The sequence below is a fragment of the Suricata suricatta genome, chromosome 10 (assembly GCF_006229205.1).
Source record: "Suricata suricatta isolate VVHF042 chromosome 10, meerkat_22Aug2017_6uvM2_HiC, whole genome shotgun sequence".
NCBI lineage: Eukaryota > Metazoa > Chordata > Mammalia > Carnivora > Herpestidae > Suricata > Suricata suricatta.
The window spans coordinates 28045058-28061387 of record NC_043709.1 but is presented as its reverse complement, the minus strand read 5'-3'; the positions used below and the strand labels follow the sequence as shown (position 1 = coordinate 28061387).

Here is a 16330-nt window from a genome sequence, read left to right as displayed (position 1 = left end):
AAGAGAAATGTTTTAATGGGTGCACTTAGTGATGCCCTTTTAAACCTTAGAGCAGGGAATGTGAAGTCAATTACTTTTTATTTTTTAATGTCATAATGTATATACAAATCCATTGTGTTTGACTACAACATTAGAGACCCAGTTACTTTGTAGGGTCAATATGATTACAGACAACAGTAATACAATTTAATTCAGAATTAGAAAACACATTGGAAACACATTTTCTTAATTCAGAGAGATGAAAGTCTGTCCTCCCTCACCAGATAGGAATGCTCTAGGATTGAATTTAATTCAGTACATAAAACCTAAAATCAAAAGTTAAAATTGACATTTTTCCCTAAAAGCCAGAAATTAAATTAAATTTTCTTTCTGCCTTTTTCTTTTCCATTTCTAATTCTTACACATTTCTTCAGGAGAGGAAGGTTTCAATTTTTTAAAAAGTAATTTCAGGCGCCAGCTAGATGCACTAGGATTTGATAAAAACTGAAAATCTTTAGAGATTAAGGTTATCAGAAGTTAATCAGTATAGAAAGAGGCATGAATGTACAAAGACTTTTCATTCAGATACAGAAAGTGAAAAAAGGGAGAAAAAGAAGAGAAATGGTGACCAGGTGTCAATGGGTTATTATAAACAGTTTTTTTATTCCAACTTCCTTCTCTTTGCTTTTGTTTTCCATGGAGCTATTGAGCATACCTTCCTAGTAGAAGCCTACCTGGAGGTGAAGGGCCCGTAGGTTTTCTGGGAGTGGCAGAGGGATGTGGTCCAAATTGTTATCGGTGAGGTAGAGATGATGGAGATCATACATATCCTGTGAAGATTCCAAATGTAGAGACTTAGTGGAAATTAGTGGTGCCTCAGTTGTATTTTCCATTCCCTGTTCATGCAACTACTTGTAAAATAACACATGCTTGTCAACGTCTTGTTTTGCAAAGGTGAAGCAGATTAATTCTCTAGTTACTAGACAATACAAATGACTTTGTAAGAATTAACTGTCAGCAAATATTTCTGGATGAAAATGTAAAGTGTTTCTCAATCTCTAAGAAGAACCTTGCTTTGTGTACTCTCACTTTCTCAGTTTAAGCAAGGCAGTGTCTTCCCATGGAAGACCTTCTGCAATAGGGTTTTGAAGATTTGGAGGGCATAGGAAGAATGTCCTTTCTGTTATATGGATGGAGAAAAGAGGGTTTCTCTCCAACAAAATCCTGTTTTCTCTAGTACAAATACCAGGAAAAGGGCAGTCTAGCAAGATTAAAACAAACAAACAACATTTAGACAATAATAGGTCTACTCTAGGCAAATACTACACAAAAAACTTCAACTCACCACCACCCAAGCCAACAAAAGCTGAATGAGGAGACTGAACTTTGACCCTTGCAGACCACAATTAGGTGTCCTAACTCCTCTGCCTACCAGGATAATGTTACAGGAGAGTGAGCGAAGAAACAGAACTTTCGCCATGGCTTAGTGCCGATGGGTCCACGTAGCTCTCTGTCCTCTCCCTGGGAATATCAAGGTGTCTCTTCAAATAGTACTTTAAATTTGTCTAAATTTGCATAGATTTAGAAGAGCAGCTTGAAGAGAGTAAGAGCTGGTAAGAAAGCTGGTTGGTGAGTGTTCTTATCCTCGAACTCTTACTCTAAGCTAGCCAGTCTGGCCCCAGACTTGCTTCCTTCATTTGGAAAACAAAGTTTCTGAGGTTAGCAGAATCCTTTTTTACCATGCAATTTAGAAGACTTCTATCCTCAAGCCACCTCCCTCACCCTGCACAAGTACTTATGCTCTAATCCATGTGAAATATTTGTGTTGAGTGGAGTTCCTGGGAAATACACATTGTCTGGCTTACATCATTTCCTCGTGTTCCTTGTAGACTGGAGTTCCAGGTAGCCACCAACACCTTATTCCCATTCTGCTTTCTATTCTTGCTGTTCGACTAACCTCAGAACTTACCAGAACACAGTATTTCCCCAAAGCTTGGTACAGGGTGTTTTGTTGTTGTTGTTGATGTTGCTGTTTGTTTGCTTTTAGTAGTTAAAAGTCTCATCAAATTGAATCTCCTTATGGAACTAAAAAGGCTAGTCATTGACAACAAATGAGTAGAAAGATTAAAGTCTTCCTTATCCAAATTTAAAACTCACTTTAAATGCTTCTTGCTTTATTCCTTTCCTCCCCAGCCTATTGTTGCTAATATCAATAAATGTCAAAGTGTTTGGCAATTCTGGGAGCTGCCTTATTTTGTTGTCACGCAGGACAAGCTCTCGAAGTTGAGGTAGCTTTCTGAATGCCTCCTCATCAATCTCAGATATTAGATTGGATGTCAGATCAATTCTTCTTAAATCGTCTAGAAGGAAAAATGAAAGAAGTAGTTAAATACTGTTGAATATGTTGTGCTCATTCATAAATATATGAATATAAAATTTCCGACATATAAGTGGGAAATGTGAATTTAATTAACAATGGACAATTAATAAAATTATTATTTCTAATTACTTTATATACAATTTTAATTGTTTCCACTGAATACTATACATATTTTTGCACTTATAAGAAAGCATAACCTTAACAAAAGTATTGACACGTTATATTTAAAATAACTTGTGTTTTCCCTATATTCTTCATAAGCTTTGTCTAGGTTTTACTGTTATTTAAAAGGTTTTCCTCACTGATGCCAATTGCTGTATTCTCTAATAGTCATAGATACATTAGCATTAAAATACAAAGACATTAAAAAGAAATTTCCAATGATTAAAATACTTTATAAAGACAAGAACCAAAATTCTTCCAAGTTAGCAAAATTATAAAGTCAGAATGTAGGCTTATAAACACTAATAATAAAGAAACTGTGCTTTAATGGAAGTCTATTCAAAGAACCAAAATCCTAGTAAATATATGACCATGACATTTTACTCAATGTCATAACATGATAATGAGTTTTAACCTCTAAAATATACATACTTATGATTCTATTTCTTGAAAATAGCTCATTTGAAAATATCAACTATATAGTTTCATAATGACTTTAATTCATCATTTTTAATATAATTAAAACAAACTTTCAAATATTTAAATAAGAAGATATAGTCATTTACGGGCCAATTTTCATATTCAGGGTTCATTTTTAGTACCAACATTTTATAGTGTCAAAATTTTAGAAAAGGCCATAAAGAAGATAATGATATTAGTGCTATCATCCATACTTAGGCTTGCAAAATCATTTTTGTTGATCTTTTTAATTCTGTTGAAGCGGGAATAGAAATAAGCGGTGTTCTTGGGCAGCGGAGGAATAGCATCAAGTTCATGGTCATCGCAGTATACGGTGGTACTTATACATGTACAGAGAAGGCAGGTTGGAAAGTCTACAAGGTAGAGGCAAATAATTATATGTAAGTAAGTAACAAAAGCAATTTCTACGAAACAATATGATTAGATGTTTGTTAAATAAGATTAGGGCCTCATATAGACTATCCTGGTATATTTCATATTGTCTCAAATGGTTTTCTAAAATGGAAATTAAAATCAAATATACCAATTAAAGCTGCACCAATAATTGGTATATTCGGAGATGCAGTGTGTTTGTTGCTTTTATGCTTATTAGGAATTCTTTTTTCAAATGTAAATATTAGGACTGTGGTTTTCATAAAGTTAAAACATCACACATCATATTTTTATTAGGTCTTCCGTTTAATATTTAAACACCTCACTGAAACACAATCTGCTTCAAGAAAAATGATAGGCTAATGATCATTAATATTAATCCACTCAATATATATTTATTGAATCCTTTCTATATAAATGACACTATGCTAGCTGGTGAAATAGTGAGAAGCACAAGGAGACACTGTTCTATTTTATGATCTTCTATATAAGATAAATGTTAATCACACAAGTAAATAAAATGGTGACTGTGAAAAATGTCATGAAATATATGAGCATAAAAGGGGACTCTGACTTAGTCTGACAGTCATGGTTCTCTGAGGTGATAACTGAGTTGAGATCTGCAAAAATAGGAGTTGACCATGCAAGTGGGAGGAAAGAGGACCCAGAGAGGAAGCAGCCTGTGCAAAGGCCCTTCTCTTTGGAGGGACTAAAAGATGGCCCATGTGGCCATAGCACAGAGAACATTGAAATGTATGAGACAGACCATGCGGAAGCCTTATAGGCTGTGTTATTACAGGTTTTATTCATTATCCTAACAATGAGCAGGTTATTACATGATTAGATTTGCATATTAAGAAAACACTCTGCTGGGAAGGTGTTGTAGAAGACTGAAGGAGGGCAAGTGGACAGAGTGGAGATGAGTTGTGTCCAGATAAAAGATGACAGTTGCTTGGTTGGGGTCTTGGTGACATGTCTGAAAGGGAACAGACCCGAAAGATATTTGTGAGACTGGGTCATATCTCAACATACTGATCTTTTTTTTCTCTATGATGTGCTCACACACACACACACACACGCACGCACACCTCCTTCACTCTGTTTAGTGGTCATGTAGAGGACAGTGAGCTTCAAAGGAGGATAGAAATGCAATGACCAGAAGGAAAGGAACAAAATAGGACGGGGAGATATTATGGAGGCCAAAGGGAGAGAGAGAGTTTAAAGGGAAAGGGAATAGAAATCATCTAAGGCTGCTGAGATGTCAGGTAATTTAAACTGTGTCTTGGATTAGTTATTATGTGGTTCTATACTACTTCAGTGAGAGCTATGGAGTGATTGGGCTGCAAACCAGATTAACAGCCCACTGAGAAGGGAGTTGGGGGTGAGGAAGTAGTTACAGCAGATATAGACAATGCTACTGAGATGTTTAACTGTGAAGGAGGAAAGAGAGATGGTGATACTTATATGTAAATATATTTGCAGTGTGTAAATTGACTGAAGCAGGAAAAACAGGAAGACAGAAATCCAAAGTAGAATTTGAAGATCATCAAAAGGATCCTGAGAAGGCAGTAAAAAATGGACTTAAAGCCACAGTGGAAAGGATCACATCCTATATTTGAGAGGACAGGCAGGCCGTCTGTTGTAAAAGGAGGAGAGGGAGATAAGGTTCATGCATGTCCATGTAGGTAAAGGTTACATCTCAAAACAGATAGACCAAAGAGCTCATGACCAGAAGATTGCATTTTCTCTGTCAAGTAGGAGGCTCACCTCTCTGATGAGCTTGGAGAGTAAAGGGAGGAGGAGGAGAAGGGTGGTAAGATACTAGATGAATGGAGAATGTGAAACAGCCATGAGAGAAACTTGGAAGAAGATGGAAGAACTTCCTGTGATAGCTCAGTTCATCCTACTTTATCTGCGAATTTCCTGGTTTTAGCCTTGAAAATCCCCCATCGTGGGGCCCCTCACTCCCAGGCTAACCAGAATATTTGGTTGCCTTAGTGGAGAAATCCATTTGTGGTTTGTGATCAAGAGTTAGCAGTGTACCTACTAAGTCTTCCTACTGTCATCAAGTAGGGAAATCATTTACAATTACAGCTCCAAGAGTGAAACCTATTTTAGAAATGGAAACCTAGGAAAGAAAATTTAAGGAGAAGCTTGAAGTATTTAACACTTTCTAATTTTTCAACTCATTATAAATTAATATTTGCCACTTGTAATAAAATAAAGTCATTTGATTCTTCTGTATCTTCTTGGCCTTGCTAACTTAGCAATATTTGCTTAAGGTAATTTATATATATTCACACAAGTTGTAATTAATTCTAGTTTTCCTGCTCAAACCTAAGCCTATTGGGAAAATTATTTTTAGAAATGGGTATTCATAGTAAAACATATATGATTTTTTGATTATTAATGCTCTAAATATTTCTTTCCAAGCTATTTAGCGATGGTGAATGTATAAGATTTAAATTTAATTTTAAAGTTTAGAATTTCTGGCTATGCTTTTTGGAAATTAAAATGTGAATTAAAGTTTTGACTTCATTACTCACCCTCAGAGTACTTTAGAGATAACTTTTTTTCCTTAAAGACGTAGATTTTTATATGGTTTCAAAGCTGACATTATTGAGCCATAATTTCAAAAACTAAACACCATTTTCAAAAACTAAAGATTTTGAAAAGATTGGGCATATGTCCTTCTGCTGTTCCTGGCTTGGCTGAAAGACTTGAGTATAGGTAATGATGACAGATCAGTCAACTTTTGATGGATCTGAAATTACTTAAAAGTGAGCAATGTTGTAGATATATTTAATTTCCCTACTGAAAACTTTCTGGTGGATACTTACATTTCCTTCTATTATAAGTGTACCTCCATGTTTTTATTTGTGGAGCGTTCTACTAATCCAAGGAATGTTAACTATGTGGAAAGAATATAATGTATTCATTGGAGATATTGGCTTAAAATACAGGGTCTCTATTTGCATTTCAGCATAGCTATGTACCACCTCCATGATCTTGGACCACTTTTATACCATGCTGGAGTTTTAATTGTCCTATTTGTAAAGTGGAAATAATAATACCTCATACATAGTATCATTCTGACTCTTCAAAGAGTTAATATACATAAAATAGTGGTTGGCATCTCGGAAGCATTTTACAAAAGACAATCTTTTACATCACTTATTGGTGAATAGTTAAAAACTGGTAGATGCCCAGAGTAGATTGGTGGTTCCCAGGGCCTGGGGAGTTGTGGTTCAACACATGTAAAGTTTCACTTATGCAAAATAAGTCAGTTCTAGAGATCGGTACAACACAGTGCCCAAAGTTAACAAACCTGTATTGTACGCTGGAAACATTTGTTGAGAATCAAAAAATAAGCTCTTTTATCAATAAAGGAATAACGAGAATAAAATTTTTATGTTTACTATGGGTCAGAATTCATCCATTTAATTCTTACAACAATTCTAGGAAGATCTATTATTTGTTATCTCATATTTTGGATGAGGAGACTAAGGCAAAAAATAGCAAATGTCTTGCTCAAGTTTGTCTATCCAGCAAGTCCCAAAGCTGGGATTTGAATGCACTCCTGCTTTTGTTCTCTTAGTATGTTCTGTTACAGCCTTTTGTCATATTACCTATTATACATTATTACTTTGACATTTGTTTACATGTCTTCAAAGTATCCAAGAGAACAGTAGTCATTTTAAGATAAGTTTTATATCTCCAGAAGTTATAGCACAGAGAGACTCTAACTCTGTACTAATCAACCTTTGCAATGGGAACTCTACTCATTTTTCTACACCCCCTCACTAGGCTTATTCTCTGTGTGTGAAACTCTTCTGGTGTGAGTCCACTTGAGGGCTTCCACGTATATGACACAGACAAATTCTAGTAAGAAATATAGACAGATCATAGAACCACATTCAGTATCAGGAACTCCTAAAGGCTGTGGTTTAGATCACCCTCAGGCTGTACAAGATGGAGGCCAGGGCTGTGGAATGCCTTCCTCTCTGCTGCTCCCTAGGACTGCCTGAGAGAAGAAGCCTTTGTCCCAGTAAGTACAAGATAAGAATCAGAACAGGCTTTTTTAAAACTCAGTGTGTGATACTAACAGCTGTGTGATCTCTGACAAGTTCCTACCATTTCTGAGCCAGCTTCCTCATTAAAAATGAAAAGATTAATCCTAATACCTTTACACAGAGGTTGTGGTAGTCAAATGAGAGACTATGAAGTGCTGAGCCTTATGGCCCACAGACAGTAAGTTCCCATCATGTAAAATATTAGTACTATTGCCGTCAACCCAATCAATGGCCATTATCTCATCTCCCTGGACTGCTGTGGCCTCATCTGTCAGATGTAGATTCTCATCTTGCTAACATTGTGTTCCTTATTCTAGAAATGCTTTCCACCACAGCGTTTTGAGTAATGATGCTAGACAAATATTTTTGTCCCAGATATTTGATTATTTGATGATTTCTATCATGCCAAAGCTTATTTAATTATTAAATTAATTATAAAAACTGCTTTTTATGAATTATTAAAACTCCTTTATATTTGAATACAAAATACATGTGTATCTGCGGCCTCACATCTAGCCTATAGCAAAACTTTCTCTGTGAGTCATGTGGATTGCCTATGGCATTGGAGCTTGAGAGTATTGAGATGTGTTAATTCACATCAGCTTTGAGGGACCTGACCTTCATTGGTGTGTGGGCCCAGAACCCCAGTGAACTCAGGCTCCTGGGGGGAAGAGCCGTCGGTAAGTCTGGGAGTGGACTCCTCCTCCTCCTCTTCCTCAGCCTCCTCTGGCTGTGGGGGTGGGGTGAGGAGCTCTCTGTTCCCAGAAGGCATCACTGTGGCTATTTCAATCTGAAAAAGAAACAAAATTTCGTCAGGAAACCTTCTCCATCACCCTGTGTGGCAGGGACACAACTTTTAAATATATCCATTTTTGCCACAAGAGGTCACTGGTGTTCTGAAATTCAACAGTACAGGCGTGCTCGCCAGGGAAGGTACATGTGGTTCTAGTTATTGTTACTGTTGGTTTTAATTAATTTCGTTTCTCGAATCTTAGTAATAATTTCCAGTGCCCATGGTTTTTTAAGGGGTTTGATTATCTTGATCCTTCAAACATTCTTATATGATTATTTATTTTTTTAAACTTCATTTATTGTTTTCTAAATACACAGCATTGCAAGAATGCATTATTGTTGTGGAAAATTTGAATCAATCCAGAAGTATGCAGAATAACATCTCAAAGTCCCGGTTCACCCTGAATCCCTGACTCTACTCTTTTTGAAGATAATAACCACTAAGAAATTAATGTGTATGCTCCAATCCTTTTTCATCCTTGGTTTCCTAGATTCAAATATTCTGTTTGTTTACAATTTACACTTCCAACTGTTTTACTGCAAAGTATCCCTTCTAGTAAAATATAAAATATACATGGAGATATGAAAACTGTATGATTTTATCATGATGTGCAATTACTCATACACTTTCAAGTTTAATTTGAATAACAAGTATTGCCAACAATATTTGGGTTTGTTAAAATTGACCTTTGTGAGAGTTTTGACAATAAAGAGCATCCATCAAAATTGAAAACATACTCAAATATTTTTTCTGGAATTATATGTTAGATTATACTTGGTTTTATCTTCTTGCATGTTTTAGATAATGAGTTACTGCTTGTTAGAACACTATTTGCATTTAGAATAACCCCTTACTCTCAAATTCCTTCCTGAGTCTCAATGTCTATTCCTTAGTATTACTTAACAAATATCTACCTTCCTGACAATCTTATAAGCTCAAGCAGGAAATCTGCTCAAGACAGTTCTTGGCAACACACAGGACCCACTTTGGGGGCCTACTTTCCTCCTGGCATCCCCAGAAATCTCAGATTCTCCTTTGACCACCTGACATGGCTGCCTGATTCTTCTTATCTTTCGTCTTTATTTGCATTTATTAAGTAAGGAAAGAAAAACCCACAAATCACCTTTTAACTTATTTAATGTCAAATGGTATGCACAATATTACTTTCATGTATAAAATAAGTAAGTATATAATCAGGCCAGATGTTTTCTGGGTATTTTAGATAGATGTTTTAGGTAATCATTATTTAAAATAAGATACATTTATTATTTAATGTCAATTTTAATAAATTTGAAGACATGCCTTCACAAATGAAAATTAAAAGTACTCTTTTAAAGGAATACTGAACTGTTTTTTGTCAGTTCACACTTCTGATTTGTGTCTCTTTCTGTTTCTGGAGAGTCTGTCCATTTCAGCGCTTCCTCCCAGTTTTGGAATGATTCTGCCAGTTTTCTGCTGTCCAACCCCACTAGAGGATACACTCCGAATTACACATTTAACTTGGTAACTCAGGGCTGTAGCATGATAGGTGATCAACAAGTACAAGATAAAATAATATTTAAATTATTAAATGTTATTTAAAAATTACTTGTCCAAAGTATATATGATTCACAGCTTTATATTTAATTTTAGGGATTTTACTGATAAGAATTGTGAATGTGTTAATGCTCACTTTAATGCATTTTAAAGCATGAAATCAAACCAAAAGCAACTCATACTGTATTTGGTGCATTGGGAAGCCATACAATGAAGATATTATAACACTTGGCCAGAAATCTCCCCTTGAGAAGATTGGGCACACTTCCTTAAGCAGGGAGACATACGGTTTCCATCTGCAGGATCAGAATGAAGCAGATTTAGGAGTCGATCTGCAGAGACCAAAAGGAGGCTCCAGGAAGAGCGGAAATTGAGACAGATGTTTCATGGAATGGAGGCAGCCAAAAGGGAGAAACACATTCCAGACACGTCGCCTTGCATCTTTAGCTTTGTAGGAAAAATGTTTGCACATACTTTCTACAGATAATTGTTTTTCCACTGATTTGATGCGAAGCTGTAAGATCTCACTTGCCATCCAATATAATGAGGCAAAAGCAGCTTTTGTGTTTTGTTCATGCCTACTTGCTAATAAAATGTGAATGTTGAACAATTTTGAAGACCAAGGGAAAGGAATGCCTTTTGAGTTCAGCAAAATTACGGACCTATAAACTCAAAGGGCTGTTCCTGGTAAGTTCTTTGCATTGTAGGCACATTTATTCTCACTATTGAATAGAAATGATTTAAGCTTCTATCTTTTTTCCCTTTCTTTTAACAATTTTCATACTGTGATATGAAGTTGTGAGGCAATGCATGCAAAGAAATGAGGCCTGGGAGGCGTGGCCACCTGGCTCTCCATGTGGCTGACTTTTATGCTTAACCTGCAGAAACCTAAATTTGGGAATAAACACAAATGGCCAGAAAACATCCCTGCCCCTTTTTCTTTGGCTACAACTGGTAATACTCACATGCAAATAACTGAGCCTGTGATATAAGTCTTTATTCTTCCCAAATATTCCTCCATTAGTTTTTCTTTTACCTCCTTGTTTTACTCTGACCTGTTTTCTTTTATTGAATTGTTTTACTTTATTATGTTTACCTGAATTTTATAAGCACAATAAATGCAAAAGGTCACTACTGCATATGACCTTGAATTTAGCCATCGCTGTGCTTGCATATCTTCTTCTTTTTCTTCTTCTTTTTTTAGTTTATTAATTTATTTTAAGGGAGAGAGAGAGGCAGAAAGTGAGAGGAAGAGAGAGAGAATCCCAAGCAGGTTCCATAATGTGAGCACAGAGAACCTGCAGTGGGGCTTGAACCCACAAACCATGAGATCATGATCTTAGCTGAAATCAAGAGGTGGACGCTTGACCAGCTGAGCCACCCAGGCACCCCTATATCTTCTTGACATAATCCCAGCAAGGCACATCTCTGAGTTGGCTGGTTTGCAATAAGCTATTTATTTATTTTTATTTTTTATTATTGAGAGAGAGTGCACACAAGCAAGGGAGAAAGGCAGAGGGAGAGAGAGAGAAAGAGAGAGAGAGAGAGAGAGAGAGAGAGAGAGAGAGAGAGAGAGAATCTTAAGCAGGCTCCATGCTCAGCACAGAGCTGGACATGGGACTTGATCCCACGACCTGGAAGTATGAACTGAGCTGAAATTAAGAGTCAGATGCTCAACTAACTGAACCACTTAGGCACCCCTAGGCCATCCTCTTGTTTTATGGTGGACATAAACTATCTATATAAAAGAGTAAATCTGTACCAGAGATGACAAATGCATAGCCCACAGACAGTGATCTGGGTAGAGTGAAGTGTCAGCAGATGTCAGGTTAGAGTGATAATAGTGCCAAAAAGAGTCATCAGAACGGCCTTGGCCTCTGCACCTTTCACAGCCTTGACTCCATGTAAGCAATCTACCAGTCCAATGCAATCTCAAAGAAAAGGGGTCTGAAATAACCCTCAAATGTCTTAGATGAGGTCTCTGCTCCCTGGAGACCTAAGGACTCACAGTAGAAAATGATTCAGTTACATTTCTTGTACCAGATTATGTGTACTGAGACTTTTATCAGCAATATTTACCTCACTAGCAATAATACGGCAAAAGATTTCAGACCTTCACTCTCCGATAATCAAAAGAGGTATCCACAGAAAAATCTTCCATAAAACTATTCAGCATCATTTTAAGTTATAATATTAGGTTTTAAATACTTTTAATCAAATCTATTTATCTCATCAAAAAGCACATCTAAATGATCTATAGGACCATACTGTTACCGAGTCTACTTAATGTATTTGTCTTTTTAAAAAAATATTTTTTTAGGTTATTTATTTTTGAGACAGAGAGAGAGAGACTGAGCAGAGGAGGGCAGAGAGAGAGGGAGACACAAAATCTGAAAGAGGCTTCAGGCGCTGAGCTGTCAGCACAGATGCCGGTGAGGGGCTTGAACCTACGATTCAGGAGATCATGACCTGAGCTAAAGTCGGATGTTTAAGCGACTGAGCCACCCAGATGCCCCTAATGTATTTGTGTTCGTTTCTAAGTAAACATGTGAAAAAAAAGTAGGGTGTCCGAAACGAAAGCCATGCTTCTCTTCCCAATTGCCAGGGGCCTTGTGAGTGTGGACTTTTGCTGAACATGCTGCTTATACTTGTTTCGGATGATCACGAGCCATTTGCTTCTGCTAAGCATGTGTTTCGAGTAATAAAACATAATGTGTATGTGTTTTTTTAAAATATTTTGATGTCTTTTGATCTCAGCACTTTTAGTGAAGCTAAGTTTCCAAAGAGGAGCTGAATGAATGTCATCTATGTGTGATGGAAAGAATGCTATGAAAGAATTCTGGACTCAGAACCGATTCCTACCTTCATGAGTGAATGGAAAGATCACTGAATGAGTGAATTTGTGAATGATCGAGTTTTGCCAGTCTTTATGGTTATCTAATCAACCAGAATGAATGTCTATGCCAAACATTACACTTAAGTCATGATCATTATATCCATTTTCCCTGTCAGTATTATTTTCTAAACATCTCTCAATACCATTATTTTGTGTGTGTCTACCAGCATCACCATAATCTAAGTCACTACCTGTCTTGCCAGGAATACAGTAATAGTCTACTTACAGGAAGTTGGCATCTCTTTCCTTAGATATTCGCTCTGTAATGAGAATAAGCTCTTTAAAAGACAGAACTGATGATCTCTGCTTAAAATCTTTAAGTGGCTTTTTATTGTTCTTAATAACCACGGGAACAGTGGCCTTGCAGAAGCATGGTAACATTGGTTAAAAGGAAGGATTCTGGCTGGGTGAACTTGACTCTGGCCTACCTGTGAGACTTTGGGTGAGTTACATTGCCTCTTAAACCTCAGTTTCTCTATCTTAAAATCCCGGTACCTACAGTATATAGTACAGCTGTGTTAGGATGAAAATGTTACTACACATAGTAAGTGCCATGCAAATTTATTATTATTATTTGCTCTTTTTATCTTTGCTGTTTTTATTTTCTGTTTGTTATTATTAAAATACATTCAAAACTCTTTGCCTTACAAGGTCTTGCATGGCTTGGCACTTCTATTGTTGCCTTCTTCCATTTTATATCAAACTCTGTTCTTCTTCTGCACTGCCCATCTGTAATTTCTTATGCTCCTTTTTCTAGAAGACATTCACACGTACTAGTTGTTCTGCTTGGTATTCCCTCTATCCCTTAACTTCTTTTTCCTCAATATTATTTAATTTTATTCTTTAACAGCTTTATTGACACTATAGTAAATCTTGAAAGACAAAGAAAGCGAAAGCATGTATACACTGAGATCCTTGTTGACTTATTGATATTCCCTAAAGAAGGAAGATGTAATTGTTCCTATTGGAATACACATACACAAAAATGCATATTTTAGCATAAATACTGATAGGGTCAGGGATAGGGTCACAGTGAGGTCTCCATTCCAAGAAATTGAAGATATAAAACTGCCCTTAAAAATGCACAAGAAGAATAGACAGTTCCACTCAAGCCTTTGGGAGCAGCTTCCTGACTCTCGACTTATTAGTGATAATGGTATACCTGAAGAAAAAGCAAAATGAAGAGAGTGGCACCCTAAAAAAATCAAGTTCAGGAAAGAATGATCTGTTATTGTGTCCAGCTTTGTTTGGAGGAGAGAAATATCAAATTTGTTGACCATAAGCAATAGTTGCTAAAGAGATCATCTCTGGTATGGAGAAGTTTTACTGCATCTCACTCATCATTTGCTACATTAAAATAATCCGTATGGATTGAACATTCACTATAGATGAGATGCTGTCATGTTCTCATTGATTCACATGTAATTATCAGAACAGCTCTTTGTATAAGATGCAGTAATTGTGCACATCCAATAGATTTGTAACAGAATGGAAGGCGGGAGGACTAAATAAATTGTCTCGGTCACACAATTTCTACACAGTAAGACCAGGATCTTAATCTAAGTAGTCCTGCCACAAGACTGCTTGATTTACTTAATTTTGAATCTGTACTCAGCCAAATACGTTTCTCCTAAATAACCTTGTTTATTAGGTACCTTCATTCTGAGAAAGAAGGGACCTGGATCAGGGAAGTGAGCCTTATCATCACTGGGGAATGACTTCACATTATACATTCACAAATGGACTGTCTTGTACAAATTTTAAGCCTCATATAATTCTTGCTTGACATCATTCATCAGCCTACAATCTGATTTGACCATCACTGATTATGTTAGTCAGTTGCTGATCCTGAAGGCGAAAAACCATATGAAGGCCACATTGCCCTGTGAGAGCACTTGACAGTCATTCAATCTCCCCTGAAATTGACAAGTATGAAAAATATCATATGACATCAATATAAGTGGATTGTAAAATTCAAGCAGGGTTTATTATAATTCTAACTTTTGTGAGAAATAAGTATTATGTCAGAATGAAACTTTAGTCTGGCTAAACTTGATGGCTAAGACAATTCCATGCATTCACCACAGTTTCATTTTCCTCCTGGGCATTTAGCTAAAGTACATTTTCCACTTTCCTTGAATCTAGATTGGGTCACGTTGCTCATTTTACCCAATTGAATGGGAAAGGAAGTAATGCACTGCATCTGGTCCAAATTAAGGAAGAACAAGTATACTTTTTCAATCTGTCAACAGAGGATACTAGTGTGACCTTGAAGTCCCAAAGTGAAGATGGCGAAGCTCTAGCATGAAAGGAGTTTGAATCCCTGAATAACTACTTGGAGGACAGTAAGCCTGGTGACCTTCATCCGACAGTCATGTCAGCAAGATACAAATTTTTATAGTATAAAACCACTGGGATTTTGGAGTTGTTTGTTAGAGCTGCTAATGTAACTTGCCTTAGTGTAGATCTCTTAAGTTTTTTGTGTTCTTATTCATATCCTAAACATACTGAGGGAACAATTTTTAATATTGTTATGGGTTGACTTACCTGGCACATATCATTGACATTAGAAAGCATCGATGCATATTATTTTTCTTTTTCATCACTCAATCCTGATTTCTTTTTTACAAACAATTGTTCTTTGTTCTTGCTTATTTAGTGGAGTACTTAATGAAATAATATACTATCATGTTTGAGTGAATTCACAATTATTTCAATTTACTTATTTTTTAAAGCTCCAGTATTTTATTAACTAGATTAGGTCAGAGTTAATAAATATATATAATGAATAAATGTCTACCAGTCCAATATCAAAATTAGCTAATGGTTTTCTATTTACTTTGAAAAAGCAGAAAATCATATTTGATATTGACTTGCTAGGATGTATTTATGAAAACAGGTAAATTATTTCATGCTTTTTAAATAATTGTCCTAATAGATGGTGATTCATCATAAATTTATTACTCTGAATAGTAATATTTCTTTGTATTTAATGCAATGTTTCAGTGAAAATTTTAATGCAAGAGAGATGAGAGCTGATGATTTGAAGGTTTCATTTAATAATATCATCTCTAATCTATGTTTCTTCTGGGACCACAGCTTTTTGCTGTTCCTGTGTTTATTTACTCATTTCCTTTCCTTATTGTCAGAAAGTGGCAATATTCCATTTTTAGGCTCCAGAAAAAAATTTCTACATTAGTTTTATCTCAGTTTATTAAGGATTGCATTTACCACCATTCTATTAGGTCCCAAAAACTTAATAGATTTTCAATATCTTAGTTCTCACAAAATGTATCATCTAGTTCTAATTGAATGTCTCCAAATAATATTGGAAGAGAACTTTGGCAAAGGCTTTAGAAACATTATCTAATAATAAAGTCAGTTCACATTCCCTTTCCCCTTACCTCCCTTGTTCCCCAAGTAAGGATGCCAGAACAATTTAGTGTAGGCTGAAATCAGTAATCTCATGAGTTTAGAGGGGGGAGAGAGAGTCAATCATAGTAATTGAAAACAAAGAAGTTGGACTGAAAACCAAAAGATTTGGAACCTTATAAGCTCTAGTGGGGTTTTTTGGAGTAATTTAGTATTTTTAAAAGTTTTGATCTTTCCTAGCCTAACACGAAGCAAATTGTTCCTTCTAACACAGACTTTATTGATTC

At 36.0% G+C, this 16330-nt stretch overlaps 1 protein-coding gene and 1 long non-coding RNA gene across 3 annotated transcripts in view; one reads left to right on the top strand and one right to left on the bottom strand.

Moving 5' to 3' along the window:
• The window catches only part of EPYC (epiphycan), a 38437-nt gene that overhangs the window by 5022 nt on the left and 17085 nt on the right, over nucleotides 1–16330 (bottom strand). Inside the window, exons 3-6 of the mRNA XM_029954771.1 lie at nucleotides 8065–8236; nucleotides 3196–3354; nucleotides 2137–2339; nucleotides 714–809 (exon numbers count right to left, since the gene is read on the bottom strand). Of these exons, the coding sequence (XP_029810631.1) occupies nucleotides 714–809; nucleotides 2137–2339; nucleotides 3196–3354; nucleotides 8065–8236 (630 nt within the window). The remainder of the gene's footprint in view (nucleotides 1–713; nucleotides 810–2136; nucleotides 2340–3195; nucleotides 3355–8064; nucleotides 8237–16330) is intronic.
• Nucleotides 1–16330, top strand: part of LOC115304554 — a 37963-nt gene that overhangs the window by 9405 nt on the left and 12228 nt on the right. The window contains exon 3 of one of the 2 annotated variants that reach the window (XR_003914495.1): nucleotides 12381–12445. The exons of the other annotated variant lie outside the window; for it this stretch is intronic. This is a non-coding gene — a long non-coding RNA (uncharacterized LOC115304554). Of the gene's footprint in view, nucleotides 1–12380; nucleotides 12446–16330 lie in introns of those variants that run through there. 2 annotated transcript variants of the gene reach the window in all.